Source organism: Myxine glutinosa, chromosome 8, assembly GCF_964187855.1.
Source record: "Myxine glutinosa chromosome 8, kmMyxGlut1.1, whole genome shotgun sequence".
Taxonomy (NCBI): domain Eukaryota; kingdom Metazoa; phylum Chordata; class Myxini; order Myxiniformes; family Myxinidae; genus Myxine; species Myxine glutinosa.
The window spans coordinates 159597-185000 of record NC_136268.1 but is presented as its reverse complement, the minus strand read 5'-3'; the positions used below and the strand labels follow the sequence as shown (position 1 = coordinate 185000).

Sequence of the window (25404 nt, the reverse complement as noted above, 5' to 3'; positions counted from 1 at the left end):
CTTGCTGACCCCCCAACGCTTCTTGCGCGCGCGCCTTTATAGCGCATCCAGCGATCAAGCCGCCGGCCTTCAGGACACGCCCATCGGTGTGCTCACCTCGGCCCTGGTTGGTCATGCGACCCTCTGGCTCCGCCCTTGATGACGACGGGCGGGCACGCCCCTCTTCCCCGACCTGAGCACTTGTTCAATGGTGGTTTTGGAGGGGAGGTAATTGGCAATCGAGGCTCGGCAATGACGAAAGGGGATGTGAAAGGAAATGGAGATTTTGGGGATGGGAATGAAAGGGGATCTATTCTCTTTCACTGGTGCAATGGAGTACTTCAATTAATGGGAGACACAGCCTTACTCTAAAACACAGAATAAGATATAACTATCAAACAGGGGTATTCTATTATTGGCTGACGTGTATGCTTGTGGACTAATTATGGGATGCCCTTTCACCTTTACACAGCTCCGGAGGCAGGGGGTGCAGAATAAACAATAATAATAATTTACACAATAAAAAAAAATATACAGTCCTCATATCCGCAACACTGCACCCTCCTCCTCTTTGGCACGGCCCGGGCCTACAACTTTTTTTATTTAGTGTGACACGTAGGTGTAGTTCCCTCTACTTTTAACCTGACCCTGAGTGCGACAGTTTTAAAACATAAATAAATGTGTCCCGCTGCTCCATTGCACCCTGCCTAACAGACTTACGCCCACAGTTAACCGAATTGCGGAATGGTCTTCAAACTACACACTGATGGTGGGGAGCATTATTTACAATGACGCTATTTTTATTTACAAGACTAACCCAGGACCTGTGATTGTTCTTTCTGGGGGGGGAGACAGTCTGCTCTGCATCAATGCACCATGAACGCACCCAAAAACGCACCAATACACACCCAAGCACCAATCGGTGCAGTCACCATAGTTCATCAGTGTTCAATGCATGTTCAATAAAAATAAAATCAACAACCCCTAACCCTGCAGGTGATCTCTTGCTCTTCGGCTCCCTCTGCTGGTTATTATTATTTGGTCTTCCAGATGTTGTCATTCTTTCATTTTCTTACTGGCGGCCTATTTGCAATAAAGTGTGCCCAATGTGTCCTTTTTATTTTCTTTATTTATGGCCCACAGGGCCGACTACGTGTGGTTCACCTGTGGGACATCGGTGCCCTGTGGCCAAGGTCCGCCAGCAAGATTTCGGGCCCTCATGGCCGGTTCCAGCAGAGGGGCCATGCCCCAACCCATGGGGTCCATAAGTGGTGCTCGGCCACAGGCATGTGGTCCATAATGTGGTGCATCGATGCAGACAGCTGGTTCTGGGAATTTCGGGCGGCACAATGGCCGACCCACGCACGCTCCCCTCGGCGCCCAATGGCGCACAGGTCATGTGGGAGACAAAAAGAGACAATTGAGCGAGGGGTAAGGTCACAAGGGTACACATCAATAAGGCAATGCAAGGCGAAATGCGTACGGAGGGCGAAGTGAGAAAGCTCGTCCCTACCGTACGTCACCCCCCTGTCACCTACACTACCCTTGCCCTTACCCCATATTTACAAAATCTACCCATTTACAAATTCGTCACTACTGTCACGTCTTCCCCATATTTCTCCTATACCAAATTCGTCTTCACTCCCCCACTATCCAAAATTTGCCATCACCCAATTCGTCATCAATCCTCATAAGGAGGGAGAGATGGAATTACGCACAATGTCACACCCACGTCATGATGCGTCTCACAATCCAAACATTTGCACAGTAAAAAATAATCAAAACATGGCATGGTGTGGAGTACCTGTCACCTCAGATGAGTGGATGCAGATGGTGCGAGGAGATCCTTCATCTTAACTATCCTCTAAATGATTTTAACACACTTTACACTACCCGGGGTCTTTCCCCGCCAATCCATTGGCCAACTTACACTATGGGTTCTAAAAACCAATTCCCATTGCCCAAACTGTGGTGCTTCTCAATTTGGGGTCTCACTCCCCCGATTCATCTCCCGGTGCCCTCGCACAATTTCTGGGCTGCGACGTGTAGCTCTCCCAGCAGGTCTACCCACCTGCACACCTCCACCACTGTAGTTGCCACCCGAGCTTACCTAGCTCCTCACCCTAACCTAACTAACTGGGGAAGACCCCTCCTGGTTCTGTCACCCCTTGGTGCCCTCTGGCACTGGGCTACCCGGGTCCGTCCTCCGGATCCTCGGGCCCCATCCACAACAACTACCGGCTCCCAGAGCCCACCTGCGGCCTCACCTGGCCGACATCCTCACAGTGGTGGAGTGCCCAAACCAACTACACACACTAACAGGCTACACGCCCAGCCATTTCCACAACACTAATGCACCCATCCAAAGACCATTCTTTCACCCGCACCACAGATGCCAATATCCAACCACAATTTACCTGTACCCTCTACCTAACACTTACACTACCCGCCCCGGGTATCCGTGATGGGGGTCCACTCTTCCCCCATTCACACCTTCGCAGCATCCACTCCACTCCACAATTTCCACCATACTCACTCCACGACCATCCATTCCAATACTCCATACCATTTATTCCATACACCTGTCCTCCATTCACCTGTCGTTGCACACCTGTGCAATCATACCTGGTGCCACCTGCACCCTCCTCCTCTTCCTGGACCATTGGGTCAGCACAATACACAATCACCTTCACTCACTCATACACTGCTCCACACACCTGTTCAGTTGCACAACTGTGCAATCACACCTGTTCAATCCTCAAACACACGGCATCATCTCAGCTAACTACTCCCCTCTGAAACTTGCGCTTCCCAGTCGCCCCTTTAAACTATTGCGCTCCCTCGTCATTATAATCCACACTAATCTACCTGCGTCCCCACTACAGGTATCCTTGTCACTAACTAACCTTAACGTTACCTAATGTCATCTTCGCTAGATCCCTACACACGATATCCTAACCCACCCGGGCTAGTTTTCACTGCCATACACCCCATAATCTATAGCGCATTTGCCCCACCCTGTGAGGGATGGTGGATTAGCCATCCCACCACATCGGGGAGGTCCTATCAATTTCGCTCGTCCAAATCCAACAAATCAAAAATTTTCCATTTACTGCCAATCTATTCACTTTTCTAAATTTCGTATCAAATCACTATCACTATCACTATCACCATCATCACAGTCCGCTATATCCTAGCCTCGGTGCGTCGTGACATCATTAAACTCGGTTCGTAAGGCCGTGCAATGAATTCGGGTGGTTTGGTCACCTGCAGGTTGAATCCATCCGGCTTTCGGTTCAAGGGAGGTGGTTTGGTTGGGCCGAGATTCCACGCACCATCTCGGCGCGGCACCTTGCGGTCCCGGGCCCGATGGCTCAATCTCCCCCGGTCGGAACCCCGTCCCCGCGAGGGGGCACCGTTCCGCTTCCTCCCACTCGCCCTTGAACCGGACCGGTCGCCTCGCCCGCCAAGGCCCGGACTCGACCGTGCGGGGCGGGGCCAAGCTCGAATCGGAACGACGCTTCGAAGAGAAGCGACGCAGCATCGACCCGCGCCGGGCCTCGCACCCAACAAAGCACCCCACGCCCCGAGTGCTCGCATCGGCTATCCGTCGCCCTAACCGCTAACCCGGTTACCGTCGATGCTTCACCTGCATGCTCACACGCATACGCTACCCCTTTCACCCTCACAAAACCCGGCATTCCAACGCCGTCCGTACAATCCACCAACGCTCTCCCTGTCACCACACCTCTCGCGCACACTCTTGCGCACACTTTGGTCCACAACTCTCCTCCGTTACGTCCTCCGTAACACTCACCATGGGCGTGCACTCTTGCATCCACCCACTAACACGCTCACATGGGCTCTCCCACACCCGCGCTACCACTAACTCAGGTGTGCTTCCTCGCACACCCTCAACCATTCCAAGCGTGCATTCTCGCACCCGCTCCACCACCAACTCACTCCTCGTGTCACTCTCACCCTCGCACGTACACTCCGTACACACCGACGTGCATTCTCGCTCGCACTCGGTTTCGCTCCCACACTTTATAACACACCCACTCACCGACGCACACTTTTTCCTCCCACGCGTGCCATTTCCACTCACACGGGACCCTTCACCAACGCCCGGATGCCTCCTCGATCCCAAGCGCGCGAAAATTCTTTTGTCGCCAAACATCCTCTTACAAAATCTCCCCGCACAATACACAGCACGTCTCACCTTCGGGGTTCTTCTTCCTCCCTGCACCAAAACCTGCAAACTTCCATTCGGGTTAAGCACAGCATCGTGATGTGAGCAGGGACTTTGTACATATTCCATTTCTGCCTGCAATTCCCGGGCTACCTCCGTCATCTCTTCAATTTTAATTCCCAGCACTGCTTTTTCTTTATTCACCTCGACGACCGTTGGCTTTAATAAAACACCCTCCTCTACCTCAGCGGTCGCCGGCTTTTCCAAACCCCATGTCGCGATTTCTACCCCCGTCATTGTACCCGTGTTTTTCTCAACTTCGTTCAACCGGCGCTTCTCGACCCGCGTTACCTCCTCGTGCACCCCTGGGACCCTTTCGCCCAACTTGCGGTCTCTGTCCCTCTGCTCCCTTTCGGCCCTCATTCCGTTCGTTGTTGCTTCAATTTGGTTTCCCAATTCTTTCGTTATTCGCTCACTATCAGCCCTCATTCTGTTTTCCATTCGTTCCATAATGTCGTTTTCTTTCTGCATTTCCACCATGAATTGGGCCATGAAGGCTTGCATTTGGGCCACCGTTGGTAGTACAAAGGGTGCGGCCCCAGCTGCCCCAACCTCGTGCGCAAGAGCGCCATTTTGTGTGTCTGATACCCCCTCAACCACACCTTCTTTACTCTCCTCCACCATTTTCTCCACATACATTTCCCCGAGGTCCTGGGTCGATTCTACCCCGTCTATCTGTATCTCTCCCACCGGCATCCCGTCGCCTTGTCCAGCCATGGCGCGATTTCAAAATTCGGGTTTTATTTCTTTAAAACACAATTTTTCAGCAGCTCGTAATTTTGAGCGCGTTAAGCGCGCTTCGGGCCTCGTATCCCACTCCTCGACACCAATTGTTACTGTAATAACACAATTGGTGTTCCAAAATTTGGGCTAAATAAATTTAGTCCCCGGTTCGAATCCCAACTCCTGACTACCAATTGTTACTGATCGCGGTTTAGGATGTTGTTTGCCGAGCGAAGGCTCCGCGACCGAACAGTTGTTCCCCGACTCACCCGATTCACCCAGAACTTTGGCCGTATCGCACCGCAGCTGCCCAATCTGGAAAAGACTAAAACGACGAAATGCAAAGAGGAAAAGGAATAAACGAGAAGACGGACAGAAGAGTAATTGGATTTATTGTACACACAAGCAAAAAGAAAGCAGTCACGTTTATTTACAACACATAAGACGCAGGTGACACAGTGCAAATACTAGCTTATACAGACTTAATTAACCCAGGGACAGAACAAACAAAACAAACTCACGTACACAAGAAGGGTGGAAAGGCAGGAGGTGGACGGCTGGAGGGAGAGGAAGGTCCAAGGGGGCCCTGCAGCACGATCGGCGCGCCTAGCAGCCGCCGCCCCTTCACGGCCCCGCTCAAAACCGCCGTCCAGGCCCCAAGTGGCTGTTGGGTGTTGTTGCTGCTGTGGCCTCCGCTGCTTTCCCAGGACTTGTCTGACTCGTCTGGTCCAAACCCTCAACTCTTTCTTGGTCCACTCACTCCTCACCACCGACTCCTCACCGCAACCAACGCAACCACTGACCACCACCACCGACTCCTCACCGCAACCAACGCAACCAACTGACCACCAACTGACCACCGACGCCACTTGCTGACCCCCCAACGCTTCTTGCGCGTGCGCCTTTATAGCGCCTCCAGCGATCAAGCCGCCGGCCTTCAGGACACGCCCATCGGTGTGCTCACCTCGGCCCTGGTTGGTCATGCGACCCTCTGGCTCCGCCCTTGATGACGACGGGCGGGCACGCTCCTCTTCCCCGACCCGAGCACTTGTTCAATGGTGGTTTTGGAGGGGAGGTAATTGGCAATCGAGGCTCGGCAATGACGAAAGGGGATGTGAAAGGAAATGGAGATTTTGGGGATGGGAATGAAAGGGGATCTATTCTTTCACTGGTGCAATGGAGTACTTCAATTAATGGGAGAGACAGCCTTACTCTAAAACACAGAATAAGATATAACTATCAAACAGGGGTATTCTATTATTGGCTGACGTGTATGCTTGTGGACTAATTATGGGATGCCCTTTAACCTTTACACAGCTCCGGAGGCAGGGGCCGCAGAATAAACAATAATAATAATTTACACAATAAAAAAAAATATACAGTCCTCATTTCCGCAACTATATATATATATACAGTGGAACCTTGACTTACGAGTGCCCCGACTTACGAGTTTTTTGAGATACGAGCCGTCGCTCGGGCGGTTTATTGCTTTGAGATGCGAGCCGAGATCCGAGTTACGAGCTTTCGCCACCCGGTCACGTGGTTATCTTGCCGTGCAAGTACAGTACGTATCTCTGTCGTATAGCGCTGCATTTTTGTTTTCGCATTTTGGTTATTTCGAGTTTGCGCCGCCAGGTGGGTTCTGGTCACGTGGTTATCTTGCCGTGCAAGTACAGTACGTATCTCTGTCGTATAGCGCTGCATTTTTGTTTTCGCATTTTGGTTATTTCGAGTTTGCGCCGCCAGGTGGGTTCTGGTCACGTGGTTATCTTGCCGTGCAAGTACAGTACGTATCTCTGTCGTATAGCGCTGCATTTTTGTTTTCGCATTTTGGTTATTTCGGAAAATTTCTTAGTTTTAACCATGGGGCCTAAGAAAGTGAGTGGCAAGTGCAGTGCTGAGAAGAAGAAGAGGATGATGTGCTTGGATATAAAACACGCAATCGTCGAAAAACATGAGCGAGGTGTCGAGGAGGACGTATATAACGGCAGAGGACAAGAGCATGCCAGGCCACAACTTCTGGATATAAAACACGCAATCGTCGTGTTTTATATAAAACTTGTGCTTGGATATAAAACACGCAATCGTCGAAAAACATGAGCGAGGTGCCGAGGAGGACGTATATAACGGCAGAGGAGAAGAACATGCCAGGCCACAACTTGTTCAGAGTGCCGGCGATAGCTCGCCTTCTCTTTGTGGAAAACACGGCGAGATCCTTAACATCCAACAACTAATGGGACGCAAACGGGGCGCCCAGTTTAGCGGTACACACATTGATGAATCACCCTGCCTGTGATTCACCCATGACAGGTTATAGCTGGGTCGGGATTCAAACCCAGGCTGGACAGTTTAGACTTTAGAGTCAAGTGTGCGTACCTCCAGTCCAGGCCATCCTGCCAACTTGTATGCTGCATACAGGTGAAATATAAAGCGCGAGATATTTTTATATATACTGTATATTTTAAAAAAAATTGGTGTGGTTTTTGGCGGGCTGGAACGGATTAATAGCATTTCAATGCATTTCAATGGGGAAATTTGATTTGAGATACGAGCAATTTGAGTTACGAGCTCGGTCACGGAACGAATTAAACTCGTAAGTCAAGGTTCCACTGTATATATATATATTGTTGCGGATATGGGATTTGGCCTCCATCCATATCCGCTTGTAAATATTCCCCTATTTCCCCAATACTCCCCAACTATCCCCAATCCCCCATTCCCTAGTCCCATTGTCTGTAAACAACACTCTGTAGCCCCGACCTTCCCCTTTTTCCCCCATTAGATGTCGTGCCCAGGGTCACCACATCTCACGTAGACAACTATAGGACATCTTGCTAGTTATTCTTAGTCTATGTCAGTTAAGGACTCGTTTCCATTAATTCTGACTCTTCGTTGCACCAGAATGTGATTGTATGGCACCAGTAGTAAGTTTAGGACCTCCCAATACCTCCCCGCATCTCTTCCTCATGAAACAACAACACCAACAACAACAACAGCGGCGCGGGGAGTGCGCGTCCTCACTCCGGCTTGGTTAGCCGCCATTGCCCATGTGCTCCGACGGGGTTACCACTCAGGGGCTGACTGTCAGCTCCTCGTCAAGGGCGGAGCCCGGTAACCCCCCGCACCCAATAAGAAGCGGCGGACCGATTCCATCTGGGGCGGAGCTAACGAGCCGAGGGCGTGTCACTCCCCGCTGGATATCACAGGAAGACGGAAGTGACGTCAGATGCGCCTCAGCTTGGACAAAGAAGGACGCCACCTCCGAGCGCTGAGACACCTCCCTGAATCTTTTGGACCGGACCGGGTCGATTCTGCCCCTGAGCGAAGGTGCACCTTGAGCCATCGACTGCCTGCCCTCCCCTGCCATCAATCCCTGTGTGAGTCAGTCTTGTCCCGTTTGTCTGTGGTCTGTCGGGAATAAGATAAGACCGTGTATAAGTGCCCACCTTTCTGTGCTGTACCTCTTGTGCCGTGTAATCTAAACGTTCTGCATATCCCATATTATATCCTCCTCCGGAGGTCTTGAGAACTGTACCCCTGGTGTCGTGTCATTTAACCCAGCCGTTGTGTCCTTTCCTTCATTGATCTAGCGTAGCGCGATTCGGCCAACGTTCGAGTATAATCGGGTAACTTGTGCGAACACGGTGGCCATTCTGCTCGGCCCAGCATAACATCTTAATAAGTCGTGTCCGTAACAATTGGTGTCAGGAGTGGGATTCGGACCTGGGACTAAATTTGTTAGGCCCAAATTTTGGAACACCAATTGTACTATTAGAGTAACAATTGGTGTCGGGAAGTGGGATCGGTCCCGGAGCGCGTTTCACGCGCTCGAAATTATAACGGCGAAATTTAATTGTGTTTTACAAAAAAAAAAAAAAAAAAACCTGAATTTTGAAAGTCGCGCTATGGCAGACCAAGACGGCTGGGTTCCGGTAGAGGAGAGTGAGGCAGGGTCGATCCAGGACGAAATTGAGGGACAAGAGGAGAGCGAAGCAGTGAGGGTGGCAGGCTCGCAAAATAGCGTCGTCGCGCACGAGGTTACGGGCGCGCAAAATGGCGCCTCGCACATGGCCACGGCGACCACGCCCGCGACCGTGGTAGCGCCGCTGGTAGATTTGGACCTTTTTTTCATACAAATGAAGGCCCTTATGGCCCAGAATAGCGAGAAAATGAGGGAGGAAATGAGGGCTGATAGTGAGCGATTGGGTGAGCGATTGGAGGGCCAAATGGGGGTAATGAGGGACGAAGCGAGGGCTCAGAGTGAGCAATTGGGGGTAATGGGAAACCAAATGGGGGTAATGAGGGACGAAGCGAGGGGTACCGGTGAGGGATTAGACAAGAAATTAGAGGGGTTAGACAATGGGATAGAAGGGGTGAAACATGGGTTAATGGGGGTAGAAAACAGAATGGCCGCTCAAGAGAATCAAATGGAAGGGATGCAAAAGGGGTTAGAGGGGTTAGAAAACAGTATGGAAGGCAAATTGAGGGACATGAGGGACCAAGCGGAAAGGGAAGTTAAACAAATGGGGCAGCAGATAGAGGGGGTCAGAATGGGGGTAGAAACCAAACTGGATGCTCACAGGGAGGAAATGGAGCAGATGAGGGTGGCATCTGGGCAGGAGATGCAAGTGATGGGAGAAGAGATCAGAAGAGGTGTGAGTGAGGAGGTCGGAGGAGTGTGCGAGGAGGTGAGGCACTGTAAGGAGCACATGGAGAAGGAGGTGAGAAAGGGGACTGTAAAGTTACAAGGGGGCATAGAGGACCTGACGCAGGAGGTGGAACAGCTGAAAAAACGCAAACGGTCACTTCCGTTGAACTTGGGGCCGGTGAGTGAGCTTTGGCGTGGCTCTTCCTTCTGTATGCATTTTCTACACACATCACACATCTCACACACATATCACTATACATACTTGACTGATATACATGCCTGCTGTTTTTGTAGACTCAGAAGAAGACCTTTGTTGGTCGAAAGCTTGTCGACAATTAAAGATCGACGTCCTGAAGCTACGTCCGCGTCTTATTTAATCTAACGATTATTTATTCAATACAAATGAGACGCCCTGCTCGTACTTTGGAGTTTCTACTATTTCTTACAGTTATATATATATATATATATATGTATATATATATATATATATGTATATATATATATATATATATATATATATATATATATATATATATATATATACACAACTGTTGGGCCTGGATACCTGGTGTTGGGCTAGCGGCTAGGGTGCCGGCTTAGGATCCTAGGATCCTGGGTTCGAATCCCGGTCGATCGCTGAATTAACGCCAGGGGGGTTGACTCAGCCTGTCATCCTTCCGAGGTCGGCAAATTGAGTACCATTTCACTGGTAATTCCCTGTTTGTCGTTAAAGGTGGCAAAAAGGGTTGGCGTCAGGAAGGGCATCCGGCCGTAAAACATTGCTTCAAAAAGGGGACCGAAAAACAACAACAACCACGGTTCCCGAAAAAGGCCAACCCCCGCTTTGCGGGGAAACATGGCCTCTAAAGGTGGTTTATATATATATATATATATATATATATATATATATATATACATACATACATACATACATACATACATACATACATACATACATACATACATACATACATACTGTTACAGACGTGGCTTGGATGTTATTTACCGAGCGGTTTTATGGTATGACCACGTCTGCACAAGTTACCCGATTGTGCCCGAACGTTGACTAGTCGCGCGATGCTGGCTCAATAAGAAAAAGAAGACACCCGGCTGGATTACAATAACACAATACGACACCAATGTTTCAATTCTCAAGACCTCCGGAGGAGATTATATTCGTACGGAAAGGTCAGATTACAGGGGCTAGAGGTATATTACAGGAAGACAGGCACTTAGACACACTCTTACATTAACCCCGGACAGACGACAGGTAAACGGGACAAGGCTGACTCACACGGGGGTTGATGGCAAGGAAAGGCAGATAGCGATGGCTCAAGGTGCACTCTTGGCTCAAAGCAGGGTACAGTACGGTCCGGTCCGGTCCAAAGATGCGGGGAGGTATCGTCGCGCTGGGGGTGGCTGTGGCTTCTCTCTCCAAGCTGAGGCGCATCTGACGTCACATCCGGCGCGGGGCCGCGTATATCCGGCGGGGAGTGACACGCCCTCGGCTCGTTAGCTCCGCCCCAGATGGAATCGGCACGTTGCTTCTCATTGGGTGCGTGGGGGGGTTACTGGCTCCGCCCCTGACGAGGAGCTGACAGCCAGCCCCTTCGGGGTAACGCCGTGGAGCGCATGGTCATGGCGGGTAACCGAGCCGGTGTGAGGACGCACACTCCCCGCCCCTCTGTTGTTGTAGTCGTAGTTGTAGTTGTAATTGTTGTTGTAGTTGTTGTTATTGTTGTTGTTTGGGGAAGAAGATGGGAGGAGGTATGGGAAAGGTCCTAAACTCACTACTGATGCCATATAATCACATTCTGGTGCAACGAAGAGTCATAATTAATGGAGACGAGGCCTTAACTGACATAGAATAAGAATAACTAGGAAGATGTCCGAAAGTTGTCTACGTGTGGTGCGGTGGACCTGGGCACGACATTTAATGGGGGAATAAGGGGAAGGTCGGCTCTACTGAGTGTTATTTACATGCAATGGGACTAGGGAATGGGGGATTGGGGAAAGTTGGGGAGTATTAGAGAAATAGGGGAATATTTACAAGCGGATATGGAGGCCAAATTCCATATTCGCAACATTGCACCCTTCTCTACCCTCGGGGCGTCCCGACCCGATAAATTTTTACCTACTTTAGTGTGGCACGCAATGTAGTTCCCTCTACTATTGACTCTACCCTGAGTGCGACAGTTTTACAGATATTCACAAATGAGTAAATATGTCCCCCTGCGACGTTGCACCCTTCTCCTCACAGAAACACACCCACAGGATAACCGAATCCGGAAAGAATTCTCAAACTAAACATACAGCCGGTAGGGAGCATTATTTACAAGACTACGCTGCTATTTACACTACGATCCAGGACCTGTTTTTTTGGAGGAACACATGCAGATGTTATGCATAGAGAGAGCGCGCTTGCCAGCATCGATACACCAACCCACGAGTGCTCTGTGGCCGACGGCCTTTAATAACGTGCAGAGCACCCTTCCCGAGCATCAACAGCACCACCCCACCACCAATCGGTGCAGTCACCATTGTTCATTGGAATAAAAATAAATTCGACAACCCCTAACCCTGCAGGTGTCTCTTGCTCTTCTTGTGGTGCACTTGGTGGTGTTAACTATTAGTGGTTCACCTGTATGGCATAGGTGCCACGTTGATCCATAGGTCCATCCCCGGGTGGTGCTTGGCCGCAAACGAACTGCGGTCCATTGTGGGTGGCCACAAACATTGCGGTCCATATGGTGTATCGATCCCGGCAGCAAACAGCGAAAGTGCAGGCCCACAACTGCGCAGCCAGCACCTCTCTCTCCTCTCTCTCTACCCCAAAGCCAGATCCTCGGAGGTGGGAGACAAAAGAAGAAACAAGTGAGTAAGGTGGTAAGGGCGCAAAAGTGCACGCAATGTAAGGTGATGCACACTGGGGGCACATGGGAACCAGGTGAGACAGGTACGTTCCTATCGTACGCCCCCCCCCCCCCACCAGGTAACCTACATGGCCCCTCCCTTACCCCTTACTGTATCCACACAACACAACACTACCCATAAACATCTACTTTACAAATCAACAAACATCCCTACTGTCTTCCCCGTTCCTCCCATATACCAAATTCGTCTTCTCTCCCTCCTAACCAATCAAATTTGCCATTTTCAACTCTCATCAAAATTTGCCATCTCCAACTCAACATCAAAATTTGCCATCACCAATTCATCATCAGTCCCTCCTAGGGAGGGAGAGATGGAATCACCCCAATGTCTCATCCACGTCGTGATGCGTCTCACAAATCCAACAGCAATTCTCATTTCTGCAACACAAACAAAGAAAACACAGGTGTGGAGTCATCATCATCACCACAGGTAAGTGGCTGCGTATGGTGCGACAGGTTCTTCAATCCTAACTATTTCCTAAATGACTTTAACAACTTTACACTACCCGGGGTCTTTCTCCGGCCAAACCATTGGCCCTCTTACTCTATGGGTTCTAAAAACCAATTCCCATTGGCCAACCTGTGGTGCTTTTCAATTTGGGGTCTCACTCCCCCGATTCATCTCCCGGTGCCCTCGCACAATTTCTGGGCTGCGGCGTGTACCTCTCCCAGTGGGTCTACCCACCTGCACACCTCCACCACTGCAGTTGCCTCCGAGCTTACCTGCTCCTTACCCTAACCTAACTACCTGGGGAAGGCCCTCTGGCTCTCTCCCCACTCCGTGCCCTCTCTGGCACTGGGCTGCCCGATCCACACCCGGGATCCTCAGGCACCCACTCACAACTACCGGCTCCCAGAGCCCACCTGCGGCCTCACCTGGCCGACATCCTCACAGTGGTGGAGTGCCCAACCAACTACACACACTAACAGGCTACACGCCCAGCCATTTCCACAACACTAATGCACCCATTCACAACACCATTCTGCAACCGCACCACAAATGCCAATATCCAACCACAATTTACCTGCACCCTCTACCTAACACTTACACTACCCGCCCCGGGTACTCGTGAAAGGGGTCCACTCTTCCCCCATCCACACCTTCGCACCATGCACACCACTCCGTACCACTCACTCCAACTCTCTCCACACACCTGTACCTGCACACCTGTGCTCTCACACCTGGTGCCACCTGCACCCTTCTCTCCCCAAGCGCATTCGCGCTGATCCACAACACTCACTACTCATACACTGCTCCACACACCTGTCCAGTTGCACACCTGTGCAATCACACTTGTTCAATCCTCACACACACAGCATCATCTCAGCTAACTACTCCCTTCTGAAACTTGCGCTTCCCAGTCGTCCCTTTAACTATTGCGCTCCCTCGTCATTATAATCCACACTAATCTACCTGCGTCCCCACTACAGGTATCAGTCACTAACTAACCTTAACGTTACCTAAGGTCATCTTCTCTAGATCCCTACACACAATATCCTAACCCACCCGGGCTAGTTTTCACTGCCATACACCCCATAAGCTATTGCTCCTTTGCCCCCCCTGGGAAAGGTGGCAGGGATGCCACCCTCTCCCACCGGGCCTATCGCTCCTCAATCCCCCAGTCCTCTGGCACTAATAAGCCCCCCTTATTCAGAGGTACTGGGTCCCGCCTCGGCATCTAAAGCCGAGGCAATCCACGGGGGCGCCTGCTCGCCGGTGTAAGGTCTTATCCGGTCGGCGTGGACGATCCGAGGGAGGGCTCGTGGCCCCATTTTGATCTTAATGACCACGTCACAGATTTGCGACAGGACGACTCCTGGGCCTTGCCAGGGGGAGGTGAGTTTTGGGCACCTTCCCTTTCGCCTCCGGGGATTAAAGAACCAAATCTTCATCCCCGGAGCGTATTGACTCCCCTGGCTCCGGTCGTCGTACCTGCGCTTCATCTTTTCCCCCGCCAGATGGAGTTGGCGGCGGGCGAAGGCATGGACTAGCTCCATGCCTTCCTCTAGGTGACGTGCGTACCCCTCCCTCGGCGGGTTAACCACTGTGTCTGGCACGGGACCGCATAGCAAGTCGGCGGGAGCCCGTAACTCCCGCCCATACATAAGCAACGCTGGACTGCATGCGGTGGCCCCGTGCTGGCTGGTTCGGTAGGCCATGAGCAAGTAAGGGAGATGTTCGTCCCAGTCATCCTGACGGGTGGTGGTGAACAGTGCCAGTTGTTGGATTAGAGTTCGATTGAATCTTTCCACCATCCCGTCAGATTGAGGTCTTAAAGGCGTTGTTCTGGTTTTTCGAATTGACAGGAGACTGCACACATCTTTTAGCAATTTGCTCTCAAAATTTCGTCCCTGGTCGGTGTGCAACTCCTGTGGAATCCCATGCCGGCACACAAATCCTTCCACGAAGGCCTGCGCTACCACCCCTGCTTCTTGGTTGGGGAGGGCGTAGGCCTCCGGCCACTTGGTGAAATAGTCCATTACAACGAGGATATACTTATTACCTTGGCGGGTGCGGGGCAGCGGTCCTAGAATATCCATAGCCACCCGCTCAAGGGGGGCCCCCACCTGATGTAATTGAAGGGGGGCCCTCATCCTCCGTGCTGGTCCCTTTTTGGCAGAACAGGCGTCGCATCTCCGACACCAGTCCTGTATGTCGCGCCCCATATTCACCCAATAGAACCTCCGGCGGACCCGAGATATTGTCTTTGTCCTGCCCAAATGGCCGCCGGAGCGGGTACCATGCACCTGTTGCAATATGACGTTCTTGAATTTGTCAGGGACTATCACCAGCCAGGAAGTTCGATCAGAGGGAACCTCCACCCACTTGCGATACAAGATGTTGCCTTTCAATTCCAGGGTCTGCCACTGAGCCCAATATGCCTTTGTTTGTGCCCCGAGGGGGGTGACCTCTTCCCCCTTTGGTCTTTGCCCCAATTTGACCCATTGGAACACCGGCCCCAGAACAGGATCCTCCTGCTGGGCCGTGCTCCAAGCCAACTCTCCAAATTCCTCGTCCGCGGTTAGTGGCAAAATTGGCCCTCTCACCCGGGTTGCCCGGACGACGAGAATCGGGGCGGAATCGCCCAATTGCTCCCTCTCCTCGTGTCTCGCACAAAATTTACAGTTTTCCCCCAGACAAGGACGCCGAGAGAGTGCGTCCGCATTACCATGGGCCTTCCCGGCCCTATGGGCCACATCAAAATCGTACTGCTGCAACTTTTCCAACCACCTTGCAATTTGGCCCTCCGGTTCCTTGAACCGAAGGAGCCATTGCAAGGAGGAATGGTCAGTTCTAACCAAAAATTTCCGCCCGTACAAGTACGGGTGGAAATGGTTCATGGCAGCCAGCATAGCCAATAACTCTTTGCGAGTGACGCAATAATTTCTCTCGGGCCTACTTAAGGCCCGACTATAATAACCAATCACTCTCTCCACGCCCTCCTGTGTCTGAGACAAAACTGCGCCCAATCCTTCCTGGCTCGCATCCGTGTCCAGGGTAAATGTCCCGTCACCAGTGGGGTAAGCTAGAAGGGGTGCGGATGTTAGACACCCCTTCAATTTTTGGAAGGCCTCGTGGCACTCCCGTGTCCAATTAAATCGCGTCCCCTTCTCCGTAAGCCGGTGGAGGGGACGGGCCAACTCCGCAAATTTCGCCACAAAGCGCCGGTAGTAGGAGCAGAGTCCCAAAAATCCCCGCACCTCTTTGATGGTACGTGGTGCGGGCCACTCCTCTACCGCTTTAATTTTGTCTGGGTCTGTTTTTACCCCCTCGCGGCCAATCACGTGACCTAGATAGGCCACCTCTCTTGCAAACAAAGTGCACTTACTCGGGTTCAGCTTCAACCCTGCCTGTCTGAGGCACCCGAACACCTGGTCCAAATTAGCTAGTGCCTGGGGGAACGTTTGGGCATGTACCAGGACGTCATCCAGGTACACCAGGCATGATTGCCATGGCATGCCGCCTAGTACATGCTCCATCAATCTCTCAAAGGTGGCGGGGGCGTTACACAAACCAAACGGCATCACAGTAAACTGATACAGTCCCTTACCTGTGGAAAATGCCGTTTTCTCCTTCCCTGCCCTATCCATCTCCACCTGCCAATACCCACTCTTGAGGTCCAAAGTTGTGAACCAATTTGAGCCCGCAACGGCATCGAGGGTGTCATCAATCCTTGGCAGGGGATATGAGTCCTTGAGTGTCACGTTGTTTAGCTGGCGATAGTCCACGCAGAACCGCGTGGTCCCATCCTTCTTTTTGACCAGCACAACAGGTGACATCCAAGGACTTCCCGAGGGCTCGATCACACCTGCGTCGAGCATTTTTGCAACCTGCTCGTCAGCTTCCGCCCTCTTGCTCCAAGGGAGCCGTCGGGCGGCCTGACGAATAGGCCGGGCCTCACCGGTGTGGATCTGATGTTTCACCAGGCCCGTACGTCCAATATCCTCGGTGGACAGGGAGAAGAGGTCCAAATGGGACCCAACCAGTTTGTGTAAGGCCTCCCTCTGGGTACCTCCCAACTCTACGCTGCTACGATTTACCATCTCGCAAATGGGATCGGGCCAATTCCTACTTGTTATTGAAGGCTCCCCCCGGGGTCGGCTCGGCTGGACGTTCTCGCCCCTCACTGTCGCGACTTCCTCAACGGGGGTGCAGCCAGCTACCCTCGTGCCCCTTACTATAGTGCGTGGTTCTGTACTCATATTTATTACTCGGACGGCCACTACCGGTCCGTACGTTTTTACAAGGGTGCGGCCCACGATTAAACCCGGTATGGACTGCGCTGCCACCGGTTCGACCAGGCCGCAGGACTCCTGCCATGTTGGGCGAGCTGCCCATCGGGCCGGCACTATCGCCTCGGCCCTTGGGGGGATGGTCACGGCCTCGGAAGCCTCCAGCTCCGCTCTCTCGGCCGTGCTCACTCCCCCTAACGGCAGCTCTTCTACTCCCACCTGCAGGATCCCCCGGCACAAGTCGATTTTACAACCGCTGGCAGTCAACAGGTCCAACCCTATTAAACATGGGTCGCACACCTCCGCCACCCAAACATCTATCTCCCTCCTTACCGACCCTAACTTGAGGGTCACAGAACCACGCCCTATGATCGGGGCCGTTACCCCGGTAGCAAGCTGCAAACTATAATTTTGCAGGCGCTGGATCTTATCCCAGCCACCTGCGCTCGAATCAAGGACCACAGGGCTGATGATCGTGGCGCTAGCTCCTGTGTCCACTACGGCGTCTACCCCCACGCCGGCAATTTTGCATCTAATTGTCAGGCTACCGGTTCCAATTTGGCCACAATAAATGACCTGTCGCGTCAATGAGGGCTCTCCTCCATCCTCTGCTGCCGAACACCGCCCTACGTGCCCGACACCTTCTAGTTTCCCGGGGTCTGGCGGGGGGGTGTCTGGGGTCGGCTAACCCGCTCCCCCCTGGGCGGAGTTGAGGACCTCAACTGCCGGGGATCATCCCGGCGCGCGTTTCGACAGTGCCGCGCCAGGTGACCCAGGCGGTTGCAGGTATAGCACCTCACCTGGTAAGGTGCTTGCCTCCGGAATTCCAAATTCCCCCCCCTGTAGGTCCGAATTGGATTACCCGCTCGTGGTCCACCGCGGGCCACCTCCGGGGCCGCCTGCCATGGTCCAGGTCCTGCCAGGCGCTGGTCCACCAGCCTCCGGACCATGCCCGCCAGGTCAGGACCCACGTCGGGGGCGGGCCCCCTAAGGGGTCCGCCCTCCATCGGGGGTCCCATCTGGCGGACCGCCATTGCGAGACGCTCGCCCCCCCGGGCCAGGGGCCTCGCTGCTTCCCAACGGGCCGCAGCGTCAGCCGCCTGGCTCAGAGTCTGCGGGCGCCACATGGCGAGCTGTTGCCGGAGCTCAATATCCGGGAGGGCCTGGATAAAATGGTCCAGCGCCAGGCTTTCCCGGGAATCCGCTGCCATGCTAGCATGTGCGATCCCCACTGCGCGGCGAATGTCGTGGGCAAGTTCCCCGATGGCTTCCTGGGGCTTGCGCTTTCGCAGCGCGAGCTGAGCTTTAACAAGCTCGCTCTGCTGTTCTATTCCAAATCGATTAATTAGGGCGTCGCGGAGGGCTGGCAGGGTGAGAGCACCCGCTGGTAATGCCGTCAGCACCTCCGCCGCCGCGCCGCGCAATGCGGCCACCAGGTGTACTCCACCTTCGTCCTCACCCCAACCGTTGCCCTTACACACACAGTCGAACTGCGCCAGGTACGCGCGTAGATCACTCTTGCCGTCATACGGCGCGAGTGGGACCTTGTGGGACCACCTCATATGTGAGTCGTTGCCCGCCTGCCGGACCCCGTGCGTCGCCCCTTGCGGGGTCAGCGCGGGGCCGAACCGGCCGGGCCCCCACAGTACACTACCCCCAAGGGGCTCTCGTGCCTCCCCGGTCCCTCCAACAACTACCCCTGTTGGTGTTGATGCATGGGTCACACCTCCGCAACCCGCTACCCATTCCATACCACCACCACCACAACCTTGCTCACCCACACCTCGCACCTCTCGTTCCATACCCTCCGGACCAGCCATACACCTCACTCTTGGCCTCTCACGAACATCCGGGTCTATCTCGACCCCCAAGCTTATTAAATCACCTGGCGCATCATACGCACGACCATATTGGTCACCACTTACACCGGGTCCTCTTTCTCTTCGCTTCTCCTCCATCACCTGCGAATCCCTCATCCGGTTAATGAGCACATCATCACGATCCGAACACAGACTCTGGACCAATTCTTTTACCTCCTCTTTTATCTCTTTCTTATCCTCTCTCCGTCGCTTTTTAATTTCGCTCACCCCTTCTTCCACTTCTTCTAATTTTTGCTTCATCTCCTTCATCTCTTCGTGCGCCCCTTTAAGTTCTTCCTCTAACTCCACTTTATTTTTTTCTATGTGCTCCCGCACCTCCCGCTCTTTAACCTCCATTACCTCTACCACCTTGTCCATTTTCCTCGTCAGGTCCTCATGTACCGTCTGACACTCTTTTTTAATTACCCCTACGTCCTTTTTCATCTCCTTCTGTGTCGATTTTAAACCCTCTATTACCGCTGTGTTCTTCTTTACCTGGTCCCCCAACTCCTTTTGTCCCACTGTCAGTTGTTCTACTCCCAGCGTCAACTCCTCTATACCACCTTGCAATTTTACAGTCCCCTTTCTCACCTCTTTCTCCATGCGCTCCTTACAGTGCCTCACCTCCTCGCGCACTCCTCCGACCTCCTCACTCACTCCTCTTCTGATCTCCTCTCCCATCACTTGCATCTCCTGCCCAGATGCCACCCTCATCTGCTCCATTTCCTCCCTGTGAGCATCCAGTTTGGTTTCTACCCCCATTCTGACCCCCTCTATCTGCTGCCCCATTTGGTTAACTTCCCTTTCCGCTTGGTCCCTCATGTCCCTCAATTTGCCTTCCATGGTGTTTTCTAACCCCTCTAACCCTTTTTGCATCCCTTCCATTTGATTCTCTTGAGCGGCCATTCTGTTTTCTACCCCCGTTAACCCCTCCTGTATTTCCCCTAATCTATCGTCTAATTTCCCAAATTTCATGTCTAATCCCTTAAAATTATTGTCTAATCCCTCACTGGTACCCCTCGCTTCGTCCCTCATTACCCCCATTTCGTTTCCCATTTGTCCCATACTGCTTTTCAAACCTCTAATTTGGTCTCCCAATTGCTCACCCTGAGCATCCATCCGGTTCCCCATTCTGTTTGCCATTTCTTCATTATTCTGGGCCATAAGGGCCTTCATTTGCAAAAAAAACAAGTCCAAATCCACCAGGGGCGCTGTCACGGTCGCCGGCGCGGTGACCAGCGAGGCGCCATTTCGCGCGTCTGCTACCCCCGCTGTTTCGCTCTCCTCACGTGTCTCACTTTGGTCCTGGACCGACCCTGCTTCACTCTCCCCTACCGGACCCCAGCCGTCTTGATCCGCCATAGCGCGACTTGCAAAATTCGAGTTTCGTAAAACAAATCCAAATTTCGGCCGCTCCAAATTTTGACCAAATTTTTTTTTTTTTCCTCTATTCGTTTTTTTTTTTCAAAATTTGGTCGGGCCTCGAATCTCACTCCCGACACCAATTGTTACAGACGTGGCTTGGATGTTATTTACCGAGCGGTTTTATGGTATGACCACGTCTGCACAAGTTACCCGATTGTGCCCGAACGTTGACTAGTCGCGCGATGCTGGCTCAATAAGAAAAAGAAGACACCCGGCTGGATTACAATAACACAATACGACACCAATGTTTCAATTCTCAAGACCTCCGGAGGAGATTATATTCGTACGGAAAGGTCAGATTACAGGGGCTAGAGGTATATTACAGGAAGACAGGCACTTAGACACACTCTTACATTAACCCCGGACAGACGACAGGTAAACGGGACAAGGCTGACTCACACGGGGGTTGATGGCAAGGAAAGGCAGATAGCGATGGCTCAAGGTGCACTCTTGGCTCAAAGCAGGGTACAGTACGGTCCGGTCCGGTCCAAAGATGCGGGGAGGTATCGTCGCGCTGGGGGTGGCTGTGGCTTCTCTCTCCAAGCTGAGGCGCATCTGACGTCACATCCGGCGCGGGGCCGCGTATATCCGGCGGGGAGTGACACGCCCTCGGCTCGTTAGCTCCGCCCCAGATGGAATCGGCACGTTGCTTCTCATTGGGTGCGTGGGGGGGTTACTGGCTCCGCCCCTGACGAGGAGCTGACAGCCAGCCCCTTCGGGGTAACGCCGTGGAGCGCATGGTCATGGCGGGTAACCGAGCCGGTGTGAGGACGCACACTCCCCGCCCCTCTGTTGTTGTAGTCGTAGTTGTAGTTGTAATTGTTGTTGTAGTTGTTGTTATTGTTGTTGTTTGGGGAAGAAGATGGGAGGAGGTATGGGAAAGGTCCTAAACTCACTACTGATGCCATATAATCACATTCTGGTGCAACGAAGAGTCATAATTAATGGAGACGAGGCCTTAACTGACATAGAATAAGAATAACTAGGAAGATGTCCGAAAGTTGTCTACGTGTGGTGCGGTGGACCTGGGCACGACATTTAATGGGGGAATAAGGGGAAGGTCGGCTCTACTGAGTGTTATTTACATGCAATGGGACTAGGGAATGGGGGATTGGGGAAAGTTGGGGAGTATTAGAGAAATAGGGGAATATTTACAAGCGGATATGGAGGCCAAATTCCATATTCGCAACAATACATATATACATACACGTGCATCGAGACCTGGGAGGGCTCCGTTCCACCTTCTGAAACCCGCATTTGGAGATAACAACCAACGACACATGGTGCGACGAGCACACACAGCCCGACAGGCACACACGATCCAACATGCATGGACAGGGAAAGTCGCAAGGCAGGGGTGGTGCCAGTCCAAAGGGAAGGGCAGTATTCCATTAAGCTGCAAATGAAGGCCTTGTAGGTTGTCAAAAGTTCAGTGGCTAAGGCATTGCACAACGGAAGATGCCCAGTCTGCAGCTGGCTTTGGAGGCCATCTTGGAAATATGGTCTGCCAAAGAAAGGTTATGGTTGATGTTGAGGCCGAAAAGTTTGAATGACTTCACTTCAAGTGGTTTGTTTAGGAAATACACAGGAGGGCTTGCCAGACGGTCATTTCGGAGAGACCAGATGAGTGTGTGGGATTTTCTCAGGGTTGAAAGACATATTCCAAGTGTTGGACTTGCCCCTGATTCTATATGAAGGTCTGCAAAGAGGGAAGAGACTGTTGTCTGCCTGTCTGAAGGATGTGATACATACCGCAGAAGGTGGAATCAATCATCAGCAAAGAGATAAGGAGTTTCCAGGAAATCAAAGATCGTTGATGATTTTAGGAACAAGACTGGGCACAAGACACTGCTTTGGGACACTCTAGCCTTGACAGGGAGAGAGCTAGAGTGCTTTGGGACACTCTAGCCTTGACAGGGAGAGAGGTTGGGAGGATCTGGTTAAGAGCAACACTAACTATGGGAGTGAAGGAAGTCTGTGATCCATGAGAAGAGGTGGCCTTGAATGCCATAAGCAAAGAGTTTGGAGAGCAGGATATGTCCAGGGAGGTGCCCTTGATCTTATGTCTGAGATTGATGGCTTCCATCCAATGTTGGGAGCATAGAAGCAGCATGTCAAGAGTAGAACGACATGATCTGAAATGGAACCAATGATCAGAGATCAGGCCTTTAGAGAAAATGAAGTATTTCATGTCAACTGCAATGACAGATTCCATGCTCTTGCTTATAATAATGGGAAACAAGCTTTTAGCCCTGTAGTTGAGGATCCATTTTTGCACATTGCTAGTATATTGCAGTGATGTTTTCGAACTTCCAGGTAGATGGAAACTGACCCTGAGATAATTATCAAGTGAACAGAGCAGAAATAAAGAGCAGCAGAGCAGGTGTTTAGGACACATGCACTGATGCCATCATCTGGGCTATCGCAGAATTGGAGTCTATGTTTGCAAGAAACCTCTCCACCTACTCGAGTGGAAAAGACAGTATCCGGGGCAGTTGGGTCCAAGCGGGTAGGGTTTGTGGAGGAAGTGAGTGGTGGGTACACTAGATTGGGAAACAAACAGAATTGAGGCTTTTGGCCTTCTCACGTGCAGAGTCGGCTGTGGTGCCATTTGAAGTGAAGGAAGCGCTGGAGGGGGAACATACACCAGAGACAGACTTGACAAGGTGCCACCAGGTGTTTGAAGGAGACAGTGAAGGTGATCCATTTTGAATTGTGTATTCCCTGTTGCCTGTCATGCTCAGGTTAAAGCCTTCTTTCCCATTTGTTCTCTTTGCAGGTGATAGCAGAGATGGAAGTCGAGATTAAGGCTCGTGAAGTAGAGACGAAAGCACACCAAGAGCGCATCCGTGAGCTGGAAGAGATGTACCAGCAGCTGTCTGCTGCACTCGAAGCGGAGCGCCAGGCCAAGCATGAGGAAGAGGCTGCACGTGAGCTACAGGCCAGGTATTCAACACTTCTCCTTCCCTTTTGAATTCTGCTGTGTTAACTTCAGGGGCGTCATATCAGATCCTGAATCGTGCTGTATTCAGAGCCTCGTTGCTGCCGAAGCAGTTTCTTTGTGGCTCCGGTTACAATATTTGATGAGTCAGCATTCTGACATTCTGACAAAGTCAGGGCGGGAATTTGGATTTTGGCCAGGGTGCTGGCGATAGCTCGCTTACACTTAGTGAAGGACACCGTGGGATCTTTAACTTCTTCTTTCGTGTATCATCAGATGGCCAGCTCAGTGTCGTGCAGCCATGCCCTCGTCTCTGGTCCTACGTCGAAGAGGCCGGCTTCTGAAGGTGGTCTGTATAGGGGACAGGTGGTAATTATGTGTTCGGCAGTCTGCTCAGGCTCGCCGTACTCGCACGCGGCTCTGTCTGCCAGGCCCCACATCTTCAGCGATGATCAAAACAGATCTTTAACGTACACCAGCTAATTCCGGCAGACGGGACGCAAAGTTTATCGTCCATCCAAGGGACGGCCAGCACACACATTGATGAATTATTGCTATGGGGGTGAGAGGCATAAATTGTACACCTTGTTCAGCCATAAATTGACTTGTTGCTTCCTGACTCCATACAAATAGAAAAGACAGGTTCTCAGTCAGATTTGCTCTCGGCACATGAGGCTTTGTTTCTATCCCTCACGGTGCCTACAAAACGGAGAGGAATGTGCACAAGCTGATCATCCTGAACACTACAGCATGCGTTATCCAGAGTTGTTCTCCCTCAAAGCAAAATGGCTGTTCTTGATGGCTGTCATGTTCGCAGGCTGCTGCGCGATGAGGAGTGCAAGCGTGAAGAATTGGAGCACTTGCAGGAAGAGCAGGAGCAGGAACTGAACGCCACGCGTCGTGAGAAGGCCGAGCTCGAGCGTGAGAGCATCGAGCGACAGCAAGCTTTGGAAAATGCCAACCAGCAGCTGCACAATCTTGAGTCAGAAAGGGAGGAAGCGCAGCGCAAGCACCAGGTACTTATACTGGAAATGCTCATTTGTGTGAACACTTGTGGGGCATTTAATTTGGTGCTGTTTTGGGCAGAGGTGAGGATAATCAATTTGATTTCCAAAATAGCACTTTTAATTTTTAACAAAATCTAAATGTACTTAAAAAAAAAAAAAGGTAAAATAATGAAGAAAACAGATGGGATGTTGAGATATTTTAAACACATAATTAACTAGAGTGGCACTCATATAGAGCACATAGTCGTAGGGTGCGTGGTCGCGTAGGGAGTGTGGTCGTAGAGCGCGTGGTCATAGAGCGCATGGTCATAGGGAGCGTGGTCGTAGAGCGCGTGGTCGTAGAGCGCATGGTCGTAGGGCGCGTGGTCATAGGGCGCGTGGTCATAGGGCGCGTGGTCATAGGGCGCGTGGTCGTAGGGCGCATAGATAGTCGAAGGGTGCATAGATAGTCGTAGGGCGCATAGATAGTCATATAGTGCATCGTCTCGCCTGGCGCGTTCATTCTAAACAAAAATACCATCGTTAACTGAAAGCTCTATTATGGCCCACTGTTATTATGGCCCATAGACCCGTATCATCCATTCACCCTATTATGTCACATAGTTTCTTGGGATGAGTTATGTACGTCCTAAATTTAATTCTTCACCACAAATAAATGAATATATCAGATATATGAAGTTTCAGATTTTTCGGATAAGGATTTCAATTTAACCGAATAGGCTGGAATACCACTTCATCAATGACGTCATCGTTGTCACCTGATATACCCCCACAGGAAGTTGATGACATATGACAAATTTATATTTTTTTCGTTGAGCGGTTTTGGAGAAAATTCTCAAAAAAAATCCTTTAATCCAATATAGCTGCCATACCATGTGACCTATGACATCAATGTTGGCAATA

At 51.6% G+C, this 25404-nt stretch overlaps 1 protein-coding gene across 3 annotated transcripts in view; it reads left to right on the top strand.

Moving 5' to 3' along the window:
- LOC137432259 (switch-associated protein 70) overlaps window positions 1-25404 on the top strand; it is a 96842-nt gene that overhangs the window by 64174 nt on the left and 7264 nt on the right. For all 3 annotated transcript variants that reach the window (XM_078782850.1, XM_078782851.1, XM_078782852.1), the window contains 2 exons: window positions 23333-23499; window positions 24312-24510. In XM_078782850.1, coding sequence (XP_078638976.1) covers window positions 23333-23499; window positions 24312-24510 — 366 coding nt within the window. The remainder of the gene's footprint in view (window positions 1-23332; window positions 23500-24311; window positions 24511-25404) is intronic.